At 53.6% G+C, this 18,758-nt stretch overlaps 2 protein-coding genes and 1 non-coding gene across 7 annotated transcripts in view; all 3 read right to left on the bottom strand.

Moving 5' to 3' along the window:
• Positions 1-45: 45 nt before the first annotated feature.
• PRPF39 (pre-mRNA processing factor 39) lies at positions 46-16,164 on the bottom strand. 5 transcript variants are annotated; one of them, XM_040066870.2, is made up of 14 exons: positions 16,107-16,164; positions 12,534-12,885; positions 12,041-12,166; positions 11,287-11,405; positions 10,383-10,550; positions 9,530-9,686; positions 8,281-8,388; positions 6,308-6,472; positions 5,873-5,999; positions 5,517-5,785; positions 4,801-4,985; positions 3,539-3,613; positions 2,873-2,993; positions 46-718 (listed from the first exon to the last, which is right to left on the bottom strand). In XM_040066870.2, exons 2-14 carry the CDS (start codon positions 12,861-12,863, stop codon positions 668-670), a joined length of 2,001 nt encoding a protein of 666 aa, XP_039922804.1. In that variant the 5' UTR covers positions 12,864-12,885; positions 16,107-16,164; the 3' UTR covers positions 46-667. The 5 variants fall into 5 exon arrangements, with proteins under 5 accessions (XP_039922804.1, XP_039922806.1, XP_039922805.1 ...); XM_040066872.2 differs by lacking the exons at positions 12,534-12,885; positions 16,107-16,164 and adding an exon at positions 11,533-11,642 and having other exon boundaries at positions 12,041-12,160; XM_040066871.2 differs by lacking the exons at positions 12,534-12,885; positions 16,107-16,164 and adding an exon at positions 11,533-11,695 and having other exon boundaries at positions 12,041-12,147.
• Positions 5,349-5,434, bottom strand: LOC120754822 (small nucleolar RNA SNORD127). The gene has a single exon (XR_005701585.1). It is a non-coding gene; the product is annotated as a small nucleolar RNA SNORD127 (small nucleolar RNA).
• An 891-nt stretch (positions 16,165-17,055) lies between the features above and the next one.
• TOGARAM1 (TOG array regulator of axonemal microtubules 1) overlaps positions 17,056-18,758 on the bottom strand; it is a 35,481-nt gene continuing 33,778 nt past the window's right edge. Inside the window, exon 21 of the mRNA XM_040066253.2 lies at positions 17,056-17,857. Within this exon, the coding sequence (XP_039922187.1) occupies positions 17,616-17,857 (242 nt within the window). The 3' untranslated portion in view covers positions 17,056-17,615. The remainder of the gene's footprint in view (positions 17,858-18,758) is intronic.

Genomic DNA, 18,758 nt, shown 5'->3' with positions numbered 1-18,758 from the left:
TCCCTCCTGGCTCGAATGAGGCAGCCCAAGAAAGCTCAGAGCACTACTGAATTCCTCGCTTTTATTACAAAAATGGGAATGATCACTTTGATCAAAATGAAAAAAAGTTTTGCTCACACCGTGTACATGAAAAACTCTAAATACAAAACTCATCCCAAACACAGTTTGTGCTTTTAAAAAAGAATGAAGGTGGTTTAATCCCTGTCCCCTCCCACACTACAGAACCCGTGTGGCAGCTCTGCCAGGCCCCCAATCCCAACACGGCCTGGAACAGCTCCTGATGGTTTGGGCTGGGAGCAGGACAAGCCTTGGCTCCAGCCCTGGGCCAGGGCAAAACCAACCCAGACCCCCAGGGCTTCACCCACTCGGTTATGGAATCGTGAGACTGATGAGAATTCTTCCGATACTCCATAAATTAGTGCAGGGAATTAAAAAATTCATTTATGGTAAATGAGAATTGTACAGAGACCATTTATCAGTTACCAGCACACGAATCTTGCTTTCACACATATCCTGTGAGCAGCAGCTCGGTTCACATGCAGAGGACCAAAAGCAGGTGGCACAACAGTTCCTTCACAGCCCCAAATTAGAAAAATATAATTTTTTTTTTTTTATTCCATCTTTGTTGAAACTGCAGCACAGTGGACTCCTCCTCTCCCTCCGGGGATCAGGTTGTGTGGTAATACTGTCCGTAATTCCAGGCGTTCTGGTAGTTGTACTGGAACCAAACACAGCAGCAGCGTCAGCCAGGATGTCCCTGGGGCAGCACAGCCCCCCTGGGTGCAGGACAGTGCCCTTCCCTCTGGAACAGCCTGGCAAGGGCAGGGAAGGCAGGCAGGGGTGGAGGTACCGTGCTGCCACGGGACAGATCCTCATCACAAAGTCACGGAATCAAAACATCCTGAGCTGGGGGGGACCCACAGGGATCATCCAGCCCAGCCCCTGTCCCTGCACAGACCCCCAGCAATCCCACCCAGCGCTGTCCAAGCTCTCCTGGAGCTCTGGCAGCCTCGGGGCTGTGCCCATTCCCTGGGGAGCTGTTCCAGTGCTTATCCCACCCTCTGGGGTAAGAACTTTTCCCTGAAATCCAGCCTGAGCCTCCCTGGCACAGCCTCAAGGGTGCCATTCCTGCAGTGCTGGGTGTGAAACTCAGGAGTTTCTCCCGACCTGGCACTGGACAGTCTGTGCTGGATGAGGCTCCTCCCACTGCCTGACTTTGGAAAGTATTCCTGACCCCGGCAATCCCAAAGCAGGGCTCGTGTCCCTGCTCTCCCAGCTCTGGGGGCTCTGCACAGTCTAAACACTTTCATAAAACCACTTCAAAACTTCCACAGATTTAAAGAGCACACGGGTCAGCGGTGGCCTTGGCAGTGCTGGTGGAACAGCTGGACTGGATGGGCTCAGAGGGCTTTTCCAACCTCAACAATTCTCTTCCAAGCCGAGGTGCCCCACAGGAAGAGCCCCAGAGGACAAGCTGATTCCGTTGGGGCTGTGTACCAGCAGAACCCATTGCAGAGCACTACAGGAATTACTGCCTGCAGCCAGTCTCTATCCAGGCACACAGGGAAGGGGCACCCCAAGATCAGCCTGAGCAAAACATTTCCACACAGCGCAGCTCTGCCACCCTCCCGTGTGACAGGACAGCCACCGGACTGCTCCTCGCCCCACACAGCACACAACCCCTGTGGAGCATCACTGCTCCTCGCCCCACACACAACACAACCCCTGTGGGGCATCACTGCTCCTCGCTGTACAGAGCACACAACCCCTGTGGAGCATCACTGCTCCTCACCCCACACACAACACAACCCCTGTGGAGCATCACTGCTCCCCGCCCCACACAGCACACAACCCCTGTGGGGCATCACTGCTCCTCGCTGCACACACAACACAACCCCTGTGGAGCATCACTGCTCCTTGCTGCACACACAACACAACCCCTGTGGAGCATCACTGCTCCTCACCCCACACACAACACAACCCCTGTGGAGCATCACTGCTCCTCACCCCACACAGCACACAACCCCTGTGGAGCATCACTGCTCCTCACCCCACACACAACACAACCCCTGTGGAGCATCACTGCTCCCCGCCCCACACAGCACACAACCCCTGTGGAGCATCACTGCTCCTCACTGCACAGAGCACAACCCCTGTGGAGCATCACTGCTCCTCCCTGCACACACAACACAACCCCTGTGGAGCATCACTGCTCTTCACCCCACACAGCACACAACCCCTGTGGAGCATCACTGCTCCTCACTGCACAGAGCACAACCCCTGTGGAGCATCACTGCTCCTCCCTGCACACACAACACAACCCCTGTGGAGCATCACTGCTCTTCACCCCACACACAACACAACCCCTGTGGAGCATCACTGCTCCTCGCTGCACACAGCACACAACCCCTGTGGAGCATCACTGCTCCTCGCTGCATACACAACACAACCCCTGTGGAGCATCACTGCTCCTCACCCCACACAGCACACAACCCCTGTGGAGCATCACTGCTCCTCGCTGCACACAGCACACAACCCCTGTGGAGCATCACTGCTCCTCGCTGCACACAGCACACAACCCCTGTGGAGCATCACTGCTCCTCACTGCACAGAGCACACAACCCCTGTGGAGCATCACTGCTCCTCACCCCACACAGCACACAACCCCTGTGGAGCATCACTGCTCCTCACTGCACACAGCACACAACCCCTGTGGAGCATCACTGCTCCTCGCCCCACACACAACACAACCCCTGTGGAGCATCACTGCTCCTCGCTGTACAGAACACAACCCCTGTGGAGCACACCCAGGAGGGCCCCACAGCCCAAGGAGGGAGTTTTCTCTGCCGGCAGTGCAAGTCTGCAGGCGTACCTGGTACCAGGCGTTGTAGTTGTAGGCGGCCTGGTTGACCTGCATGTCCCCGTCCATGAGCTGCGCCGACGCCAGCCCCGCCTCCTCTGTCAGCAGCTTCTTCTCGTCCGGCTCCTCCGAGCTGCGAGGGAACACAGCCTCAGAACACGTTCTGGCACCTCGGGGAACGCTGGGCCAGCCTCAACTGGGCTCAGCTGGGTGAGGAACTGGGCTGAGGGAAGGACAGTTTGCGCTGTGCTTCACAACAGGCTGAGGTTAGAGCTGCTGCCCAAAATGCGACAGCAAAGGCTCGTTCCTGCTTGGAGACCAAGCAGATCTGTTTGGCTCAACAACTCAGAAACTAATTTTCCAAAAGTGTTTTCATCCCTGGGGGTGTCCAAGGCCAGGATGGATGGGTGGAGCTCTGAGCAGCCTATGGAAGGTGTCCCTGTCCATGGCAGGTTTTAGGGCTTTAAGGTCCCTTCCAAGGCAAACAATTCCATGAATGTTTAAGGCAGCACAGCTCTATTTAGCACATGCTTTAAAGGACTGCAATAAAGCGCTTCTGCTCTCACATCAGTCGATTTAAACTGACAAATGCCTACACTGACAGACTAAAGAACCCCCCAGAGGAGGCTGCTCCCTCCCCTGCCCTCCCCTGCCCAGGGCAGCTGTCCCCAGCCGTACCCGTTCTCCGCCCGCCGCTTCAGCGTCTCCTGCTCCTTCAGCAGCACCTGGTGCTCGTCGTAGGCATCCAGGAGCCTGGGGAGAGCACAGCCAGTCAAGCCTTGCCAGGAGTCCAAACACCTGAGCAAAGCCTGCTGGAAACCCCAACAGTACAGCAAATTGCAATGTAATAAATTGTAATGAGTGATCCGCCACCAGTAGGGGAAAGACAACTCGGTTCCATTTGTAACAGCTCCGGTCCCCAACCTGCTGAACTTCGCCACAACCTGACACAGTTTTTTATAGAGCTCCTTTATAAAGAAGTTTTCTAGAAGTGATTTGTGATTCAGCTGCTCCTTCAGAGCCTGCTGGTGGTGCCACCCACAGCAGCAGAGAGATGTGGGAATCAATATTTAAACACTGGAAATTATTCCAATCCCAAAGCAGCACCTACAGCCTCTGCCCATCCAGCAGGGAAGAACACGTGTGGTTAATGAAGCACAGGAGAGTCCTGGCTAGAATTCCCACAAATATTAAAATATCCCCTCATCTGCAGCATCTCACAAAACCTGCAACTTCTGACAGCGTGCTCTGGGTGAAGAGAGCTCCTCACACTCATTCTGTGCTCTGGGATTATTTGGGAACTGCAAAATTCCTTGTGTCTGATCTGCCTCAGATCCCAAACTTGCATTGACTGCCTGCCATGCAGAGGCAGCAGAATTTAAGGAGAGCTATTGTTAAAAACATACAAAGCAGAAAAACTGACTTGTCATTAATCCTTCCGGGTTACTTAGCTGTAAAATGTAAATAAAAACAACAGACAATTGAGAGTCAAAAAGCATTGTAGCATTGAAATAAAAATTTCTGGTGTATCCTCCCACGTAAGTGCACAGTCGTTAACAGCGCTGAGCGCTGAAAAACCGAAGCAGGGCAGTTTTGGAAACAAGCAGCAGCTCCCAGGGAGCCGAGCTTCAAAGGACACCTGTGTCACAGACCAGACATGTCCCATTCCCTTGGGAAGCACCTCCCTTCACAGGGCTTAACAAAGGAAAACCCGGCAGGGCAGGCAGCAAAGCTCTGCTCACTGAGGTGCTAAGGGCCAATTATCTGAAAACAGATTCCTCTTTACAAATCTATTCCTGTTTACAAATGATTCCTGTTAAACACCAGGAGGCTGCTTTAGAAAAGCACCGATGGCACAAAGGAAACAATTTTCCAGAAGCCACTGACCCCACCCTCTTCCCAGCACTCTCCCAGCCACCCCTGCCCACAGGACATCTTACTTGTTCACATCAGACCCAAAATCTTCCAGGAATTCCACTTTTCTCTGTGAGAATGTGATCCTCATTTTGATGGACAAGGCCCCATGGACGGCTTTGTCAAAGCAGCTCAGGATGTTCTCCTCGTTCTGCTTGAGGTCACCACTGTACTCCATCTCCAGCAGGTTCAGGTACAGTTTGGTGTTTTCCTGTGCAGAACAGGCATTAGGAGCTGCACACCTGACCCTCACAGCAGGTATTTAACTGCTACACACCACAATTCACCCCATAAACACACACAACAACAGGCAATAAAGGGATTTTCCTCTCTCCCTGGGCTGGTTTGTTGCACAAACACACCAGAGGTGACCGACACCACAAACCCAGGTGCTGCACTTTGCTGGCAGCATCTGAGTGCCAGATATTCCTGTGCTGCCACCAGACCACCAAGTACTGCCCACACCAGTAACACTGAGAACATTAAGATTCTAAAAATTAAAATAAAGGTGCAAAGCATATCGTGCTTCTCATGGGAAAAGGGTGCAAACTTCCAGATTCCCAAACTGGGGCCTTGGCAACGTCAGTTTAGAGGGACTGTTGTCTCCATGCAGTAATGGGACATTACATCCAGTTACAACTCCTGTCATCACTGTTGCCACGTTTTACAAAACGCTTCAGAAAGAGAGAAAGACACCGGGGTGGTTTGAGTTTTGGTAAGACAGCCAAGAGGGAACACATACTTTGTCCAGTTCTATGGCTTCTGACAGCACTTTTCTTGCCTTTGGCAGGTTTTTCTGCACTTTGAAGAGGTGCCGGGCCAGTTTGATGGCATAGAAGGAGGCTTCACTGATGGACTTGGCATTCCTGACAGCATCTTCCAGCAGCTGCTCCGCCTCCTCCATGTTGCCGTGCCGGCGCTCCAGGCTCACCCTGCGCAGGCGGATCATGGCCAGCCCCAGGATGCACTCCTCAAACGTCTTCAGGATCCTTCTGGCTTCGTCAATGTTGCCTGGAAACGGCAGGGAGACGCTTTAGGACGGGGCAGATGGCAGAGGTCCCCCAGCAGAGCCCCCCTGAGAGGCAGGGCCGCCCTTACCCTGCTGCTCCTCGAAGGCCGCCCACAGCATGTGCACCATGGGCTTCTTGGGCAGGTGGATGGTGCAGGCCCTGCTGTACACGTGCCTCACGCCCTCGATGCTGTGGTTCTCCATGTATTTGGCATACTAGGGTTGGAAACAGAGCAGAGACCAGGCGGGTTAAAGCTTGTATTTGCCTCCAAGAACATGCCAGAACGATAAAATTCTTTTGTTTAAACCCATTCAGCACCTTTATGGAACCACTAGACTAGTTTCTGTAAGGAAGGACGTAGAGAGGCAACGCAGTTGGCAAATGCAGCAGTCAAATCTGGTTGCAAGCAGACCATCTCCTAATGCAACAGATATAGTTATAGATGAACAACGTTCCACAGGGTACAAGGGTTAGTCACCAGGTCAAGGTGTGCACCAGCAGAGCCGTGAGCTGCCTCCCTTACCTTGATCCAGAAGTCCTCATAGAGGGCACATGAAATGACACATCTCTCAAAGAGGACCACGACTCGCTCGTGAGTGCCATTCTCTATCTCAAACTCTAAGTACTCTTTCCAGTTTTTCAGCTGAATTTTCTCCAGAGGTTTTACATGAAAGTAAGGCCTCTTGATCTGCAAGAGTCACAGGATGCAACTGGTGATTACAAACACACCACCAAGGGGGGGTCAAACAATCAACAGCCACGCAACCAACACTCAGTTCCTGCCATCCCAGTGACACCTCCTCATCTGCTCAACCCAGGTATGGATCAAGGGATTCACTGCAGTGACATTCCAGGCTAGAAACCTTTCCTTGAGAGTTTCAGAAGTGCAAGTGTTGAGAGATGCTGGGGGAGCAGCCAAGGCAGCCCAGTGTCAGTGACATTACAGACACACTGGACATTGCCCACATCCAGCCACACGAGTGGAGTGCTCGCGGGGGGACACCCAGCACACGGATTCAGCTCAGAATTTGTTTGAGAATGGTGACAAGGAAAGACAGAGCACTGAAATGGACTTGCTATCGAATATGCACATCAATCTGGTGATAGCAAGACCACGAATTTAGCACCATCGTGTTGTCATTGATGGCTGCAAGAGGGGCTAGGTGGGACAGAGCTGAGCACAGAAAATTAAACATTGCTCTGTTTAAATTGAAATTCCTTTGTCTGGCATCCTGACAAGAAATCCTTTGCTTTCCCCTCACCATCTTTAATTGCATTTGATTATGTCTCTCCTGTGCTGCAATTTCCTCTCAGATCCAAACCCATACAAAGGGATGAAGAACTTAGAGTAATTAAGGAGAATCCAATTCTTCAAAGCCACCTGAAATTTAAAGCCAATCCCCCTCCAATGCTCCTCACTGATCTCTGGTGTAGAACCCAACGTTCTGTGGCCGTTTTGCCCAGCTCCCATTCCTGCTGAGAACAGCTCTGAGCAATCCCCAGCCCCTGGGCGGGATGTGTGCCCACCCAGCTCACTGCTGTCCCTACAGACACGCTGGACTTGGCATGCCCCGCTCCTCCCAGCCCCTGGTGCTCCAGGGCAGACACTGCTGCTAACCAGAGCACACTGTGGCCAGCAGCAAGGGGACTCTCCATTTCCCACACCTTTACTGCCCAATGCCCACGGCTCCAGCGTTCTCCCAAGTCCCAGAGAGCTGCAGCTTCAGGCTTCCCAAGGCAGGAATTGGGACACTCTGCCTGCTCTGCTCCCTCCTGCCAGGGGTCACTGGAACACAGCTCACTGACAATGGCTCCCCACTCTGCTGCTGAGCTCCTGGGCCAGTCAGACAATCACCCAGGGCTTCTGACATCACCCAAGCCACTGAAGAGCCTCTGAAAATCTCTCCTAGCTGGCCAACACAATGCACTCTTTACAATAATAAGTAAATCTAAAACAAGGTCCATGTTTGCCAGGCAGAAAAGTATAAAGACTGAGAATGAAAACCTCCTGTTGTTTTTCCAAATGAATCCAACTGTAGCAAAAGCTGTGTATTTGCAGTGATCAAGTAATTAGTTTAATTAATTACTTTTAATACATTATACATAGGAGGTCCAAAGCAAAAGTTACCCGATTAAGTGTGTAATGCCAAAATACAAAACCACAGGAATTTTGTTCTCCTCTGAGCACAGGCTTACCTTTCAAAGGGAATCCCCTCCATCCCCTCATGCCTTCGCACCACCCCAGGGCACGAGCAGCACTAACTCTCAGGACTCACTGGCTTAGCAAACATTACAGCACCTTGCCTCTCTCCAAACACTGCTCTGAGATCTTTACATCATCAGGTGCCTCCTCACAAGAAAAACGGCAGAGAAGTGAAACTGTTCCAACCTGGAGTCTCTGTTCAAGTTTAAGTTAAGGCTGTTCCACAGAATTCCCAGCTCCCAGTCCTGTTCCCAAACCACCGGCTCGTGTTGCCTCGCACAAACCCCACTTACCGCTTCCTCAAACGTCCACCTCTTACTGACTTCATGTTCGTTGTGGTTAAATATCTCCTGGTGGATCTCAATGATTCTGTGCCTCATGTTCTCTATCTCAGTGATCAGCTAGAACAGAACGTTAGAAAATGTAACACAGGCAGACACGGTACCGCCTCTGTAACTGCCTCCTGTGCCAGTCCCCTGCATGCACTGTCCCTGAGCAGCAGGGAAGGGCTGCGACACCGACGGAGCCTTGCCCTTAGCACACACAGCTGAACTGGCTTTTATCCTGTGCTAAAGCTGCTTGGAGATTAGGGATGGATTAGGATCCAAGTCAGCCCTGGTTTCAGCGTGCCTGTGTTTTCACCATCAGCAATTCCTTTAGACAGCTCCAGGCTTCCCCAGGCCTGTAACAGTCTGAACCTGCCCAGCTCACTGCTGATGAGGAGCTTTCCTAGACCACAGATCCCAATCTGCCGACCTGGAACAATCACTGTTTGTTCCGAAGCTTTTGTACCAACTTATTTAATTTTCTAACTCATTCCTTTAACACCTCTGCCAGCACTGGAAGGGGCTGTCCTGTTACCACACGAGCCACGGGGCAGAGATGTGCTGGGTACAGCTCAAGTGGCTGCAGTGGAAGCTGTGCCCAGCCCCAGGAAGGGCAGGGTGCTCTCTGTGCAGTACCTTGGTGGGGTCGGTGATGCCCTCAGAGCTCTGTGGGCACAGCTCAAGAGGCTGCAGTGGAAGCTGTGCCCAGCCCCAGCTCAAGTGGCTGCAGTGGAAGCTGTGCCCAGCCCCAGGAAGGGCAGGGTGCCCTCTGTGCAGTACCTTGGCGGGGTCGGTGATGCCCTCAGAGCTCTGTGGGCACAGCTCAAGAGGCTGCAGTGGAAGCTGTGCCCAGCCCCAGCTCAAGTGGCTGCAGTGGAAGCTGTGCCCAGCCCCAGCTCAAGTGGCTGCAGTGGAAGCTGTGCCCAGCCCCAGCTCAAGTGGCTGCAGTGGAAGCTGTGCCCAGCCCCAGGAAGGGCAGGGTGCCCTCTGTGCAGTACCTTGGCGGGGTCGGTGATGCCCTCAGAGCTCTGTGGGCACAGCTCAAGAGGCTGCAGTGGAAGCTGTGCCCAGCCCCAGCTCAAGTGGCTGCAGTGGAAGCTGTGCCCAGCCCCAGCTCAAGTGGCTGCAGTGGAAGCTGTGCCCAGCCCCAGCTCAAGAGGCTGCAGTGGAAGCTGTGCCCAGCCCCAGGAAGGGCAGGGTGCCCTCTGTGCAGTACCTTGGCGGGGTCGGTGATGTCCTCGGTGCCGCAGGGCAGCTCGTCCCCGTCCTCGCCGCTGTGGCCGCTGGCGGCCGCCAGCTCCCGGCGCAGCTGCACAAACTGTTCTGTAGTCAGGAAGTCTCGAGGCAGGTTGTTCTGGATGTGCTCTTTAAACCTGACAACAGCCACAAAGAGGCACTGCAAAGGGGGTGTTTCATGCTGCATTGCTGCCCAACAGGGCACAGCTGTAAATCCCAGGGGGTTCTGCTTTGCCTCATCGCTCCTGAGCGACACCGTGCTGCCAGCCCACACCCGAGACTGCCAGCACACCCATCACCCTCTCAAGGGCCACGTGTCAAAGGGCAGCGTGGCAGACTGGCAGGACCCTTGCCGTGGAAAAGGGATGACAAAGGACAAAACCACTTAAACTGGGAATACTTTACTGCCCACATCAAGAAATCTGTGGAAGTTATGGGTAGGACTGTGTGCAATTTAACTGACGCTGCTGCTCTGGTCTCCCTACCAGTGCAGAATTCCACTAGCTAAAACTGAACCAGGATTCCCCTTTAGTCAGTTAAACCGGTGCTTCACCACACGTGGGCACTGCACCAGTATTAAAGTCCAAAACTGCTCATTCTGATTTCTCAAAGACATCCTCTCTTCTTCCCCACGCTTCCCAGGCCTGTCCTCATTCCTTAACAAAACCTCTGAATTGACCTACAGCCAAATTCCTCAAATGTGCATCAGCACTTTAAAACAATGAACAACAACTGCCTGAGTATATAAGTAAACAACCGCATAAAAGTGTTCCAAGTTTTGTGCTGAGCGTTTCCACCTCTCCCTTGGTGTTAACTCCCTGTTTTCCCTTTACCTCTGGAAGTGATGGCTGTAGAGCTGCGTTGGGATGCCCAGGATGCGGTCATAGATGGATGTAACTTCCCTTAGGTTTCCCTGGTCATTTTCCCAGTTTATATACATTTCCCAGAGTCTGTCAGAACGGAAATCTGTCCCAGCAGCCAGCACTGCGTGTTCATAGGCTCTGGAAAAGGAAATCGTTTTACACTGGTTTCTGCACACCAGGAAACAAGGGAGGAAAGTCTTGGCTCCTATTAAAGGGTGTGAGCACCCTCATTTACTTGGAACTCCACTAATATAAATTATTTACATTCCTCAAAGTGTTTTCCAGGTATGTGCAGCAAGGTGTCTAGCGATTCCGAAAGCTCACGCTCATTTTTTTTCCTTCAGCACTTCCACAACAGAAGAAATAAAGGCAACAGCAAAAGCCACTGGCAGGAACATAAGATATTAGGAAAATGCACAACCTTTACCGCTTTTGTCTTTTACAGACTCCAAACCCACCAGTGCAGCAGTGTAACACCCAAAAGCTGTGCAGCAGTTCTGCAGCTTGATTCAGATTCAATTCCAGTTCAATTAAGCCTACTGGTCAAACTCAAGTCCAAGCCTTTAACCAGGTCCACCGCCAGCCACAGCGAGCAGACACACCTTAGTCACACCCTGGAAACCTCAAGGAATTAAATTCCAAGATTCCAAATGCTGCACTGAGTATTTTTTAACATCCAGGCTGAAGCTCTCAAGCCACAACTTCTGTCCCTTGTACCACACTGTACTGTCCCCCCTTCTTAGGGGATTTGGCTCCATCATCTCTGAATTTACAAACCCTTGAAGTGACACAGGTTGTTGTGAATTTGCTCCTTGTCTTAGAAACAACACTGATCCCAGTGGTGTGTATGGATATCAGGCTGCTCCCAACTCACCCCCGGATGGTACTGTTAGTTTCTGGATCAGCGGGGTCCAAAGTCTCCTTTAGGAAGTTTATATAATGTATCCAAAGATCAACACTAAGAGGAATTGCCTGAAGCCCGCGGCGATAGACCTATGAAGAGAACATGAACTGTACTTCAAATCCTTAATGGGGTCCTAAGAGAGAGGCAACACTGTGTTATCCGGTGAACCTTAGAAATACTAATTACTGGAATTTTGTTTAAATAATCTACCATTACCATTCGGGTGGAGGTTGGATAGAACATGGCAATGTTCTGATCTCCACGTGCAGAGTCTTGATCTTCAAAGCGCAGCGGTCCCTGCATTCTGACCAGGTTGTGTGGGCAGGCTTTGGGGTACAGACCATAGGGCACAGACCCATTAGAGCATCATTGACAGCGTCTGACCAAAAATGCAATAAGATGGAGCAATTGTGACCAGCAAACCAACTATATTGTTTTGAAAATGAGTAATAAATGGAAGTGACAGAAAAGCCCTGCCCTACTTGTTAAGCTGCAGTGTAATACAGAGGCTTGCACTGCAAAGCTTGACAAACTGTAGAGGTTTAACGCACCTGCCAACAAAGAGAGAGAACATTAGCTCCAAATGCCACAGCCGTGACACGTGCAAACACGTCCCTCGAGCCCTGGCCGTGCAGGGCAGGCACTGGCAGCCCAATGACTCACAGTGGGACAGTCATTGTCGGCTTTGGGACTGGTGGCAGCGCTGGCCCCGGGCCCTACGTACCTCGTCTGACTGCTTGACATTGTCGTGGCGCTTCTCCAGGTCCGCGTACTTCTTCCAGTACCCATAGCAGTAGGGGTAGTGTGAGAAAAACCTGTCAAAGGCTTTCCTGGCCGCTGGCAAGTGGTTCTGTGGGAAAGGCAGAGCGAGCGCGGTCAGTGCTTCCCGCAGCGACAGCTTGGGGTTATTTAAAATACAACTATTAACACTGTGTTAGAAATGCCTGGTGTTGTTCTGACATCGACAACCCGGGCTACTGGAAGGTGTCCCTGCACACGGCAGGGGGTGGAACTGGAGGAGCTTTTTAAGGTCGCTTCCAGCCCAAACAATCCTGGCATTTTATGATTAAATGACAACACTGGCAAGGACACCTGCCTTAAATCAGCACCCGTGACAGCCTAATGTCCATTGCACATTTGCCACTGGAATTCCATGACTTAGCTTTTCTTTGGTGATTTATTTCAGGGAGACTGAGGACAAGGGGGCAGGTACTAACCTCCTGCTCTACATACTGCAGTAGATAAACCCATCCCGTGAAATCCTGTGGATTGTCCTCTACTACTTTCCAAAACTTGTCAAAATCCGGAGGGAAGTCAGCCTCGATATCCGTGGTCTGTAAGCTCTCAATGTTTGGAATTTCGCTCTCCTGCGTGTTGTCCTCGTTGAGGTCCGGGGAGCTGTCCGGGGACTGCTCCATCTCGGTGACACTCATGATCTCGGTGCTGAAGTCCATGTGCTGCTCGTCGGGCGCGCTCTCGGCGCCGGGCTCCACGCTCTCGCTGCCCGCGGTCGGCCGCTCCTCCTCCGTGCTCTCCGCGTTCTCCATGGCGCCGCTGTGCGACTGGATCCTGCGGGGACACGAGCGCTCAGCACTCCCGTGGCACGGCTGGGGCGTGGGGCGGCAGCTCAGAGCGTCCCACGTGCTCCAGACCCCTGTGTTTCACCACAGCCCCGATTACATCTGCCTCGCTCATCAGCCTCGTTCAACAATAAAAACTATTAACGGCAGCCGCAGGTTTTCACAACTGCGCACGCAAATCATTGTGGATTTCTAAAAAACTGTCACAGGGAGCTGCCGAGGTATAAAAGTGAATCGTTACAGTTTTCCTGTAGGAGCCAAGTGGAAGTTTATTCTAAATAAAGAATTACATTCAAATTCCATAGAAACATTCAGGCCGGAAAAGCCATCTGAGACCATCAGGTACAAGTTACTCCAGCACTGCCAAGGGCACCATGGACCCACGTCCCTAAATTCATTCAATTTTCCTACTCAGTACAAGTCAGTAAATCCTTGGTGAAAGAAACAGGAATTCAAAAGGTGCCCTCAACATCAGGCTAAAGCAAAGGCAAGAATTACTGTCAGCACCAACTCAGTCCCCACTCGTGATGTCCAAACGCACCCAGCAGCACCAGAGTGCCCCCGACCTGCAGCCCCTCGCTGCCACCCACACCCAGTGCCAGGCGCTGCCTCCTGCCCCTCGGGACAGACTCCTGCTTCCTCCCACTCCTGCTCTGATGTCCCTGCCAAGAGCCACTGCCTGGCCCTGCCCTGCTGCGCCAGCGCCAGGCCAGCCTGACCTGGCTGGGTGCCACGCAGCCTCGGCTGATCCCGGCCTTCCCTCCCGGAGCCGGGCACCGAGCCGAGCCTCCTCCATGCCCCTGCCGGCTCAGGGATCCCAGGGATCCTGCACCACCCTGCAGGACACAACAGCTCCCAGCTGTGAGCCCAGCTGGGAGGAAGGACAGTGCTGGACTGCCATCCTCACACGCTGCGCTCCGCTCCTGGCTCCTCCCGTTCTCCTCGGAGCAGGTGGCAAATGCATTTGGGATTTAAAAAAGAAAGCAGAAGTCCCCACAGCAGAACTCGCCAGAGTTCTTTCATGCTGAAAACCTGAAGAGACAAAAGCCACACCACTGCTTTCACTTCAACAAGGACACGGATAAGACACCACTACATACTGGGGCAAAGCTCTTGCCAGAAAGGAAAAATCTCTCTCCCTTATCTTCAGCAGCTTCAATTCCTGGGATAACAGTTCATGTTCTCCCAGGAACTTTGGCACACTGTTCAAGAGTCCATGTGGTCTACCCTGCAAGTTTGCTAATAACTGCTTCTTAAAGTATTTCTTCTCTCCATCATTAGGCAGCCACGGGCTTGGAGCAACCTGGGGTAGGTGTTCCTGCTCGTGGCAGGGGTGTAATTAGATTGTCTTCCAACCCAGACCATTCTGGGACTCTGATTTAGAGTGTAAACATCGCTTGTAACATTACGTTATACATTAAATACCAAAGAATATCACTGTGCCTTTACCAGTGCAACAGGCAGAGATCTGAATCACCCAAAGGCTGCTGGTTCTAAAATCGAGGGGTGAGAGGAGGGAGTGACACAAACTGCAGCCCCAGCATTAGAAAAAAAATAGTTTAAAGGCTATTCACAGCTCTAAAATTTGATGTAACAGTGATGGGACCAGAGGAAACAGCATCAAGTTGCACCAGGAGAGATTCATGCTGGATATTGGGGAAATTCCTTCCTGGAAAGGGCCGTCCAGCCCTGGCACAGCTGCCCAGGGCAGGGCTGGAGTCCCCATCCCTGGAGGGATTTAAATCCCTGTGGATGTGGCACTTGGGGACATGGGACAGCAGTAGTGCATGGGAGAAGGGCTGGACTTAACAATCAGCCTTAATGATTCCATGGATTCCATCATCATTAGAAATGCAGTAACTCACGACCTAAACTTATTCTGATGTTTTCTCCCTCTAGCTGATTCAGAAGACATACTCAAACTTAAAACAGCTCCCCAGACCCAGCTGCCTTCAGATTAGGAGGGGAAAAAAGAATTGAGGGAGGAGCCATATGAATCACACAAGGTCTGAGCTGCACACGAGGCTCCAAACTGAAACCAAGTCTGTCTGACAGCTCTTCCAGCCAAACACCTTCCAGTCTGGTCCCTGGCAGATCCCAAAATCTGACAGCAATGCATGGTTTAAACCAGCCAATGAAACAGGCCATGCCCAGACCACAGAAGTCCAGGGGTGGGCACGGGGCTGGGGCACACCAGGGAAACTTAATTCCAGGGTTTTCACCTTAATTTCGGCAGTTTTCGCTTTAATTCCAAAGGGTTTGAATCACACAGGCGACACAACTGAATGAGAGTATTAGGCAGCTACACACATAAACACACTGCTATTAAATAATGGATGTCAACATGTATTATTCAACCTGTTACCAGCAAAAAACTGCAGTACACAAAACTGCCGCCCATAAACGTGAATGAACGAATGGAAAACAAACAGGGAAACTGCAGGACAGGAATGCGGAGCTCTTATCGGAGCTCTGCCCAGAACGCTCCATTCACAGCCCCGATAAGGCGCTGCTGGACCCACCCGGAGCAGGGCCGGCGCTGCCCGGGCCCAGCGCGGCCGTGCCGGGATTAGGTTTGAATCACGGAATCATTTACTGGAAAAGCCCTTCAAGGCCATCGAGTCCCAGCTGTGCCCGATCCCCACCTCGCCGCCAGCCCAGAGCTCCGAGTGCCACGTCCAGCCCTTCCTCGGACACCGGCAGGGTTGGGCACTCCAAACCTCCCTGGGCAGCCCCTGCCAAGGCCCGAGCACCCCTTCCATGGGGAAATTCCTGCTGCTGTCCAAGCTGAGCCTCCCCCGGCCCAGGCTGAGGCCGTTCCCTCTCGCTCAGGGCCTCGCTGGGGCCCGGTCTGAGCAATAACGTCACACACCGCGAGGCGCGGAGCGGCTCCGCGCGGGCCCGTTACTCGCCCAGCGGCCGCTCCACGCAGAAAACGGGGATACAAAGATACAACAGGGATACCGGGATACACCCCCACGGCAGAGTTCACCTCTCGGGCAGACCCGAGGCCCGGCAGCGGCCGCGGGAGACGACGGGGCCGACACGGCGCTCGGAGCGCCCCGCGCGCGGCCCGGCCCAGCCCCCGCCCGCCTCGGCCTCTCGCCGCGGCTGTCCCTCGGCCCGGCCGCTGCCGGCCGCTTTCGGAGCGCCCCGCTGTCCTCCCCGTGGCTCAGCGCCGCCGCAGCCCCCCCTCCCCTCCGCCGGTACCTGCCGGGGCCGCCACAGCCGGGGCCGCCACAGCCGCCGCCGCCGCCGCCTCGCCCGGGCCTCACGCACCGCGCACGCGCACAGCGCCCCGCGCGCGCGCGCCGCCCGCGTGCCCGCCGGCCCCTGCGCGTGCGCACCGGCCGCCCCCAGCGCCCGCCCCTTCCCGCCAAATGGCGCCGGGCCCTGAGGGGCAGGGCTGTGAGGCAGAGCCCGGGAAAGGGAATGAAATAAATACAGCCCCCTGTAGAAACATCCTAGAATCATTGGGCTTGGAAGATCACCCAGTCCCACTGTCCACCCAGCACTGCCGCTGTTAGCCCTTAAATCACTAAACCAAGTCACCCCCACCACATCCAGGAATTCCTGGGACACCTCCAGGGATGGGCACTCCAAACCTCCCTGGCCACTTCCAAGCCCTGAGCTCCCTTTCCATGGGGAAATTCCTGCTGCTGTCCACCCTGAGCCTCCCCTGGCCCAGCCTGAGGCCATTCCCTCTGCTCCTGTCCCTGTTCCCTGGGAATCATCCCCTCTCCTGTCAGGGACTTGTGCAGAGCCACAAGGTTCCCCCTGAGCCTCCTTTTCTCCAGGCTCAGCCCTTTCCCAGATCCCTCAGGAATTCTCCAGCCCCTTTCCCAGCCCCCTCAGGAATTCTCCAGACCCTTCCCAGCTCCGTTCCCTTCCCTGGACACGCTCCAGCCCCTCCATGCCCCTTTTAAAGTGAGGAGTCCAGAGCCAATCCAGGGTTGGAGGTGCCTGAGCAGTGCCAGCACAGGGGACAGTCACTGCCCTGCTCCTGCTGCCAGGTACCTTTGGTCTCTTGCCCACCTTGGCACACCTGGGCTCACATTCAGCCGCTGTCACCAGGTTCCTTCGAGCAGAGCAGCTCTTGAGCCACTCCTCCCCATTCCTTTGCAGAAATACATCTCTGTACAGAAATAAATCCCTTTATTTATATATCCCGTTGTGTCCCATGTCCAATGTGTCCGGAGCCCACAGCTGGGGAAGTAGAAGGGTCGGGGTTCCTTATCCCCACTGCCCAGCCCTGAGACAACAAATACTGCACCACTGCCTGTGGGGGTACAAAAATACGTCTTTTTCACAAATAGCACTGCAGCACCGTGTCCAGGATTCTCTTCCGCTTTTCCTTGTAAAGCGCAGCGCCGATGTGACCGTGTGGTTCTTCGTGAGCAATCCAGGGACAGGTCCCGGAGCCTCCGAAGGGAAGCACGGATGGGCTGGAGCGGCTCTTCCACGGCCACGCTGGTGACAGCGAGGGGAGCCAGCCCCACAGTGCCCGGCACAGCTCTCCCAGCATGGCCCAGTTCAGCTCCCCAGGCTCTCCCAGCCCGGCTCTGGGGCTCTCCCGGTGCAGTCCATCCCAGCCCAGCTCCGGAGCTCTCCTCAGGCACCATGGGCCCACACAGGGGCTGTTCCCGCCCGTGTCCCCGCAGCACCGTCCGTGTACCCGGCTCAGGCGGCGCCAGAGCTTCACCAGCAGGGCGGGCGATTTTACGTTCCCGTCTCCAAAAGCTCCTCCAGGCTCTTGCTGATGTGCGGGGGCTGCGCGGCGGCGTGGGCGAGCAGGCCGGGGCCCATCTGTGCCCACAGGGCCTGGGCTAAGCTGGCCGTGGCCGTGCGGGGCCCGGGCACGGAGCCGCCGCCGCCCGAGGCGCCCAGCAGGTGCCACAGCACGGGCAGCACCTTCTGCTCCACGGCACAGGGCTTCCGAGGGTACAGCTCCGGCACCAGCTCTGGCAGGAGAAAACACTCATTTAAATTACTGTTTAGATGGGATCCCTGCCTTTGAGAGGGGTACAGGGCTGTCAGGAGAAAATACTCATTTAAATTACTGTTTAGATGGGATCCCAGGTTTGAGAGTGGTACAGCTCCAGCACCAGTGCTGTCAGGAGAAAATACTCATTTAAATTACAATTTCAATTTCAGTGTGATCCTTGCCCTTGAGAGAGGTATACAGCTCCAGAGCTCTGGCACCAGCTCTGGCAGGAGAAAACACTCATTTAAATCACTGTTTAGATGGGATCCCAGGTTTGAGAGAGGTACAGCTCCAACACCAGCTCTGTGAGGAGAAAACACTCGTTCAAATTACTGTTTAGATGGGATCCCAGGTTTGACAGGGGTACACCTCCAGCACCAGCTCTGGCAGGAGAAAACACTCATTTAAATTACTGTTTAGATGGGATCCCTGCCTTTGAGAGGGGTACAGGGCTGTCAGGAGAAAATATTCATTTAAATTACTGTTTAGATGGGATCCCAGGTTTGAGAGTGGTACAGCTCCAGCACCAGTGCTGTCAGGAGAAAATACTCATTTAAATTACAATTTCAATTTCAGTGTGATCCTTGCCCTTGAGAGAGGTACAGCTCCAGAGCTCCGGCACCAGCTCTGGCAGGAGAAAACGCTCATTTAAATCACTGTTTAGATGGGATCCCAGGTCTGAGAGAGGTACAGCTCCAACACCAGCTCCGTGAGGAGAAAACACTCGTTCAAATTACTGTTTAGATGGGATCCCAGGTTTGACAGGGGTACACCTCCAGCACCAGCTCTGGCAGGAGAAAACACTCATTTAAATTACTGTTTAGATGGGATCCCAGGTTTGAGAGAGGTACAGCTCCGGCACCAGCTCTGTGAGGAGA

The sequence above is a fragment of the Hirundo rustica genome, chromosome 6 (assembly GCF_015227805.2).
Source record: "Hirundo rustica isolate bHirRus1 chromosome 6, bHirRus1.pri.v3, whole genome shotgun sequence".
In the NCBI taxonomy this organism is placed as follows: domain Eukaryota; kingdom Metazoa; phylum Chordata; class Aves; order Passeriformes; family Hirundinidae; genus Hirundo; species Hirundo rustica.
This window is presented reverse-complemented; position numbering and strand designations above follow the sequence as displayed.

Bases quoted from the DNA above. Each gene is read 5' to 3' on its own strand.
- PRPF39 (XM_040066870.2), bottom strand. From the start codon at position 12,863: ATGGAGAACGCGGAGAGCACGGAGGAGGAGCGGCCGACCGCGGGCAGC. The intron at 10,551-11,286 runs GTGAGTTGGGAG...TTCCTTTTCCAG, and splicing joins ACTAACAGTACCATCCGGGG to AGCCTATGAACACGCAGTGC. The intron at 8,389-9,529 runs GTACTGCACAGA...GTTCTGTTCTAG, and splicing joins ACATCACCGACCCCGCCAAG to CTGATCACTGAGATAGAGAA.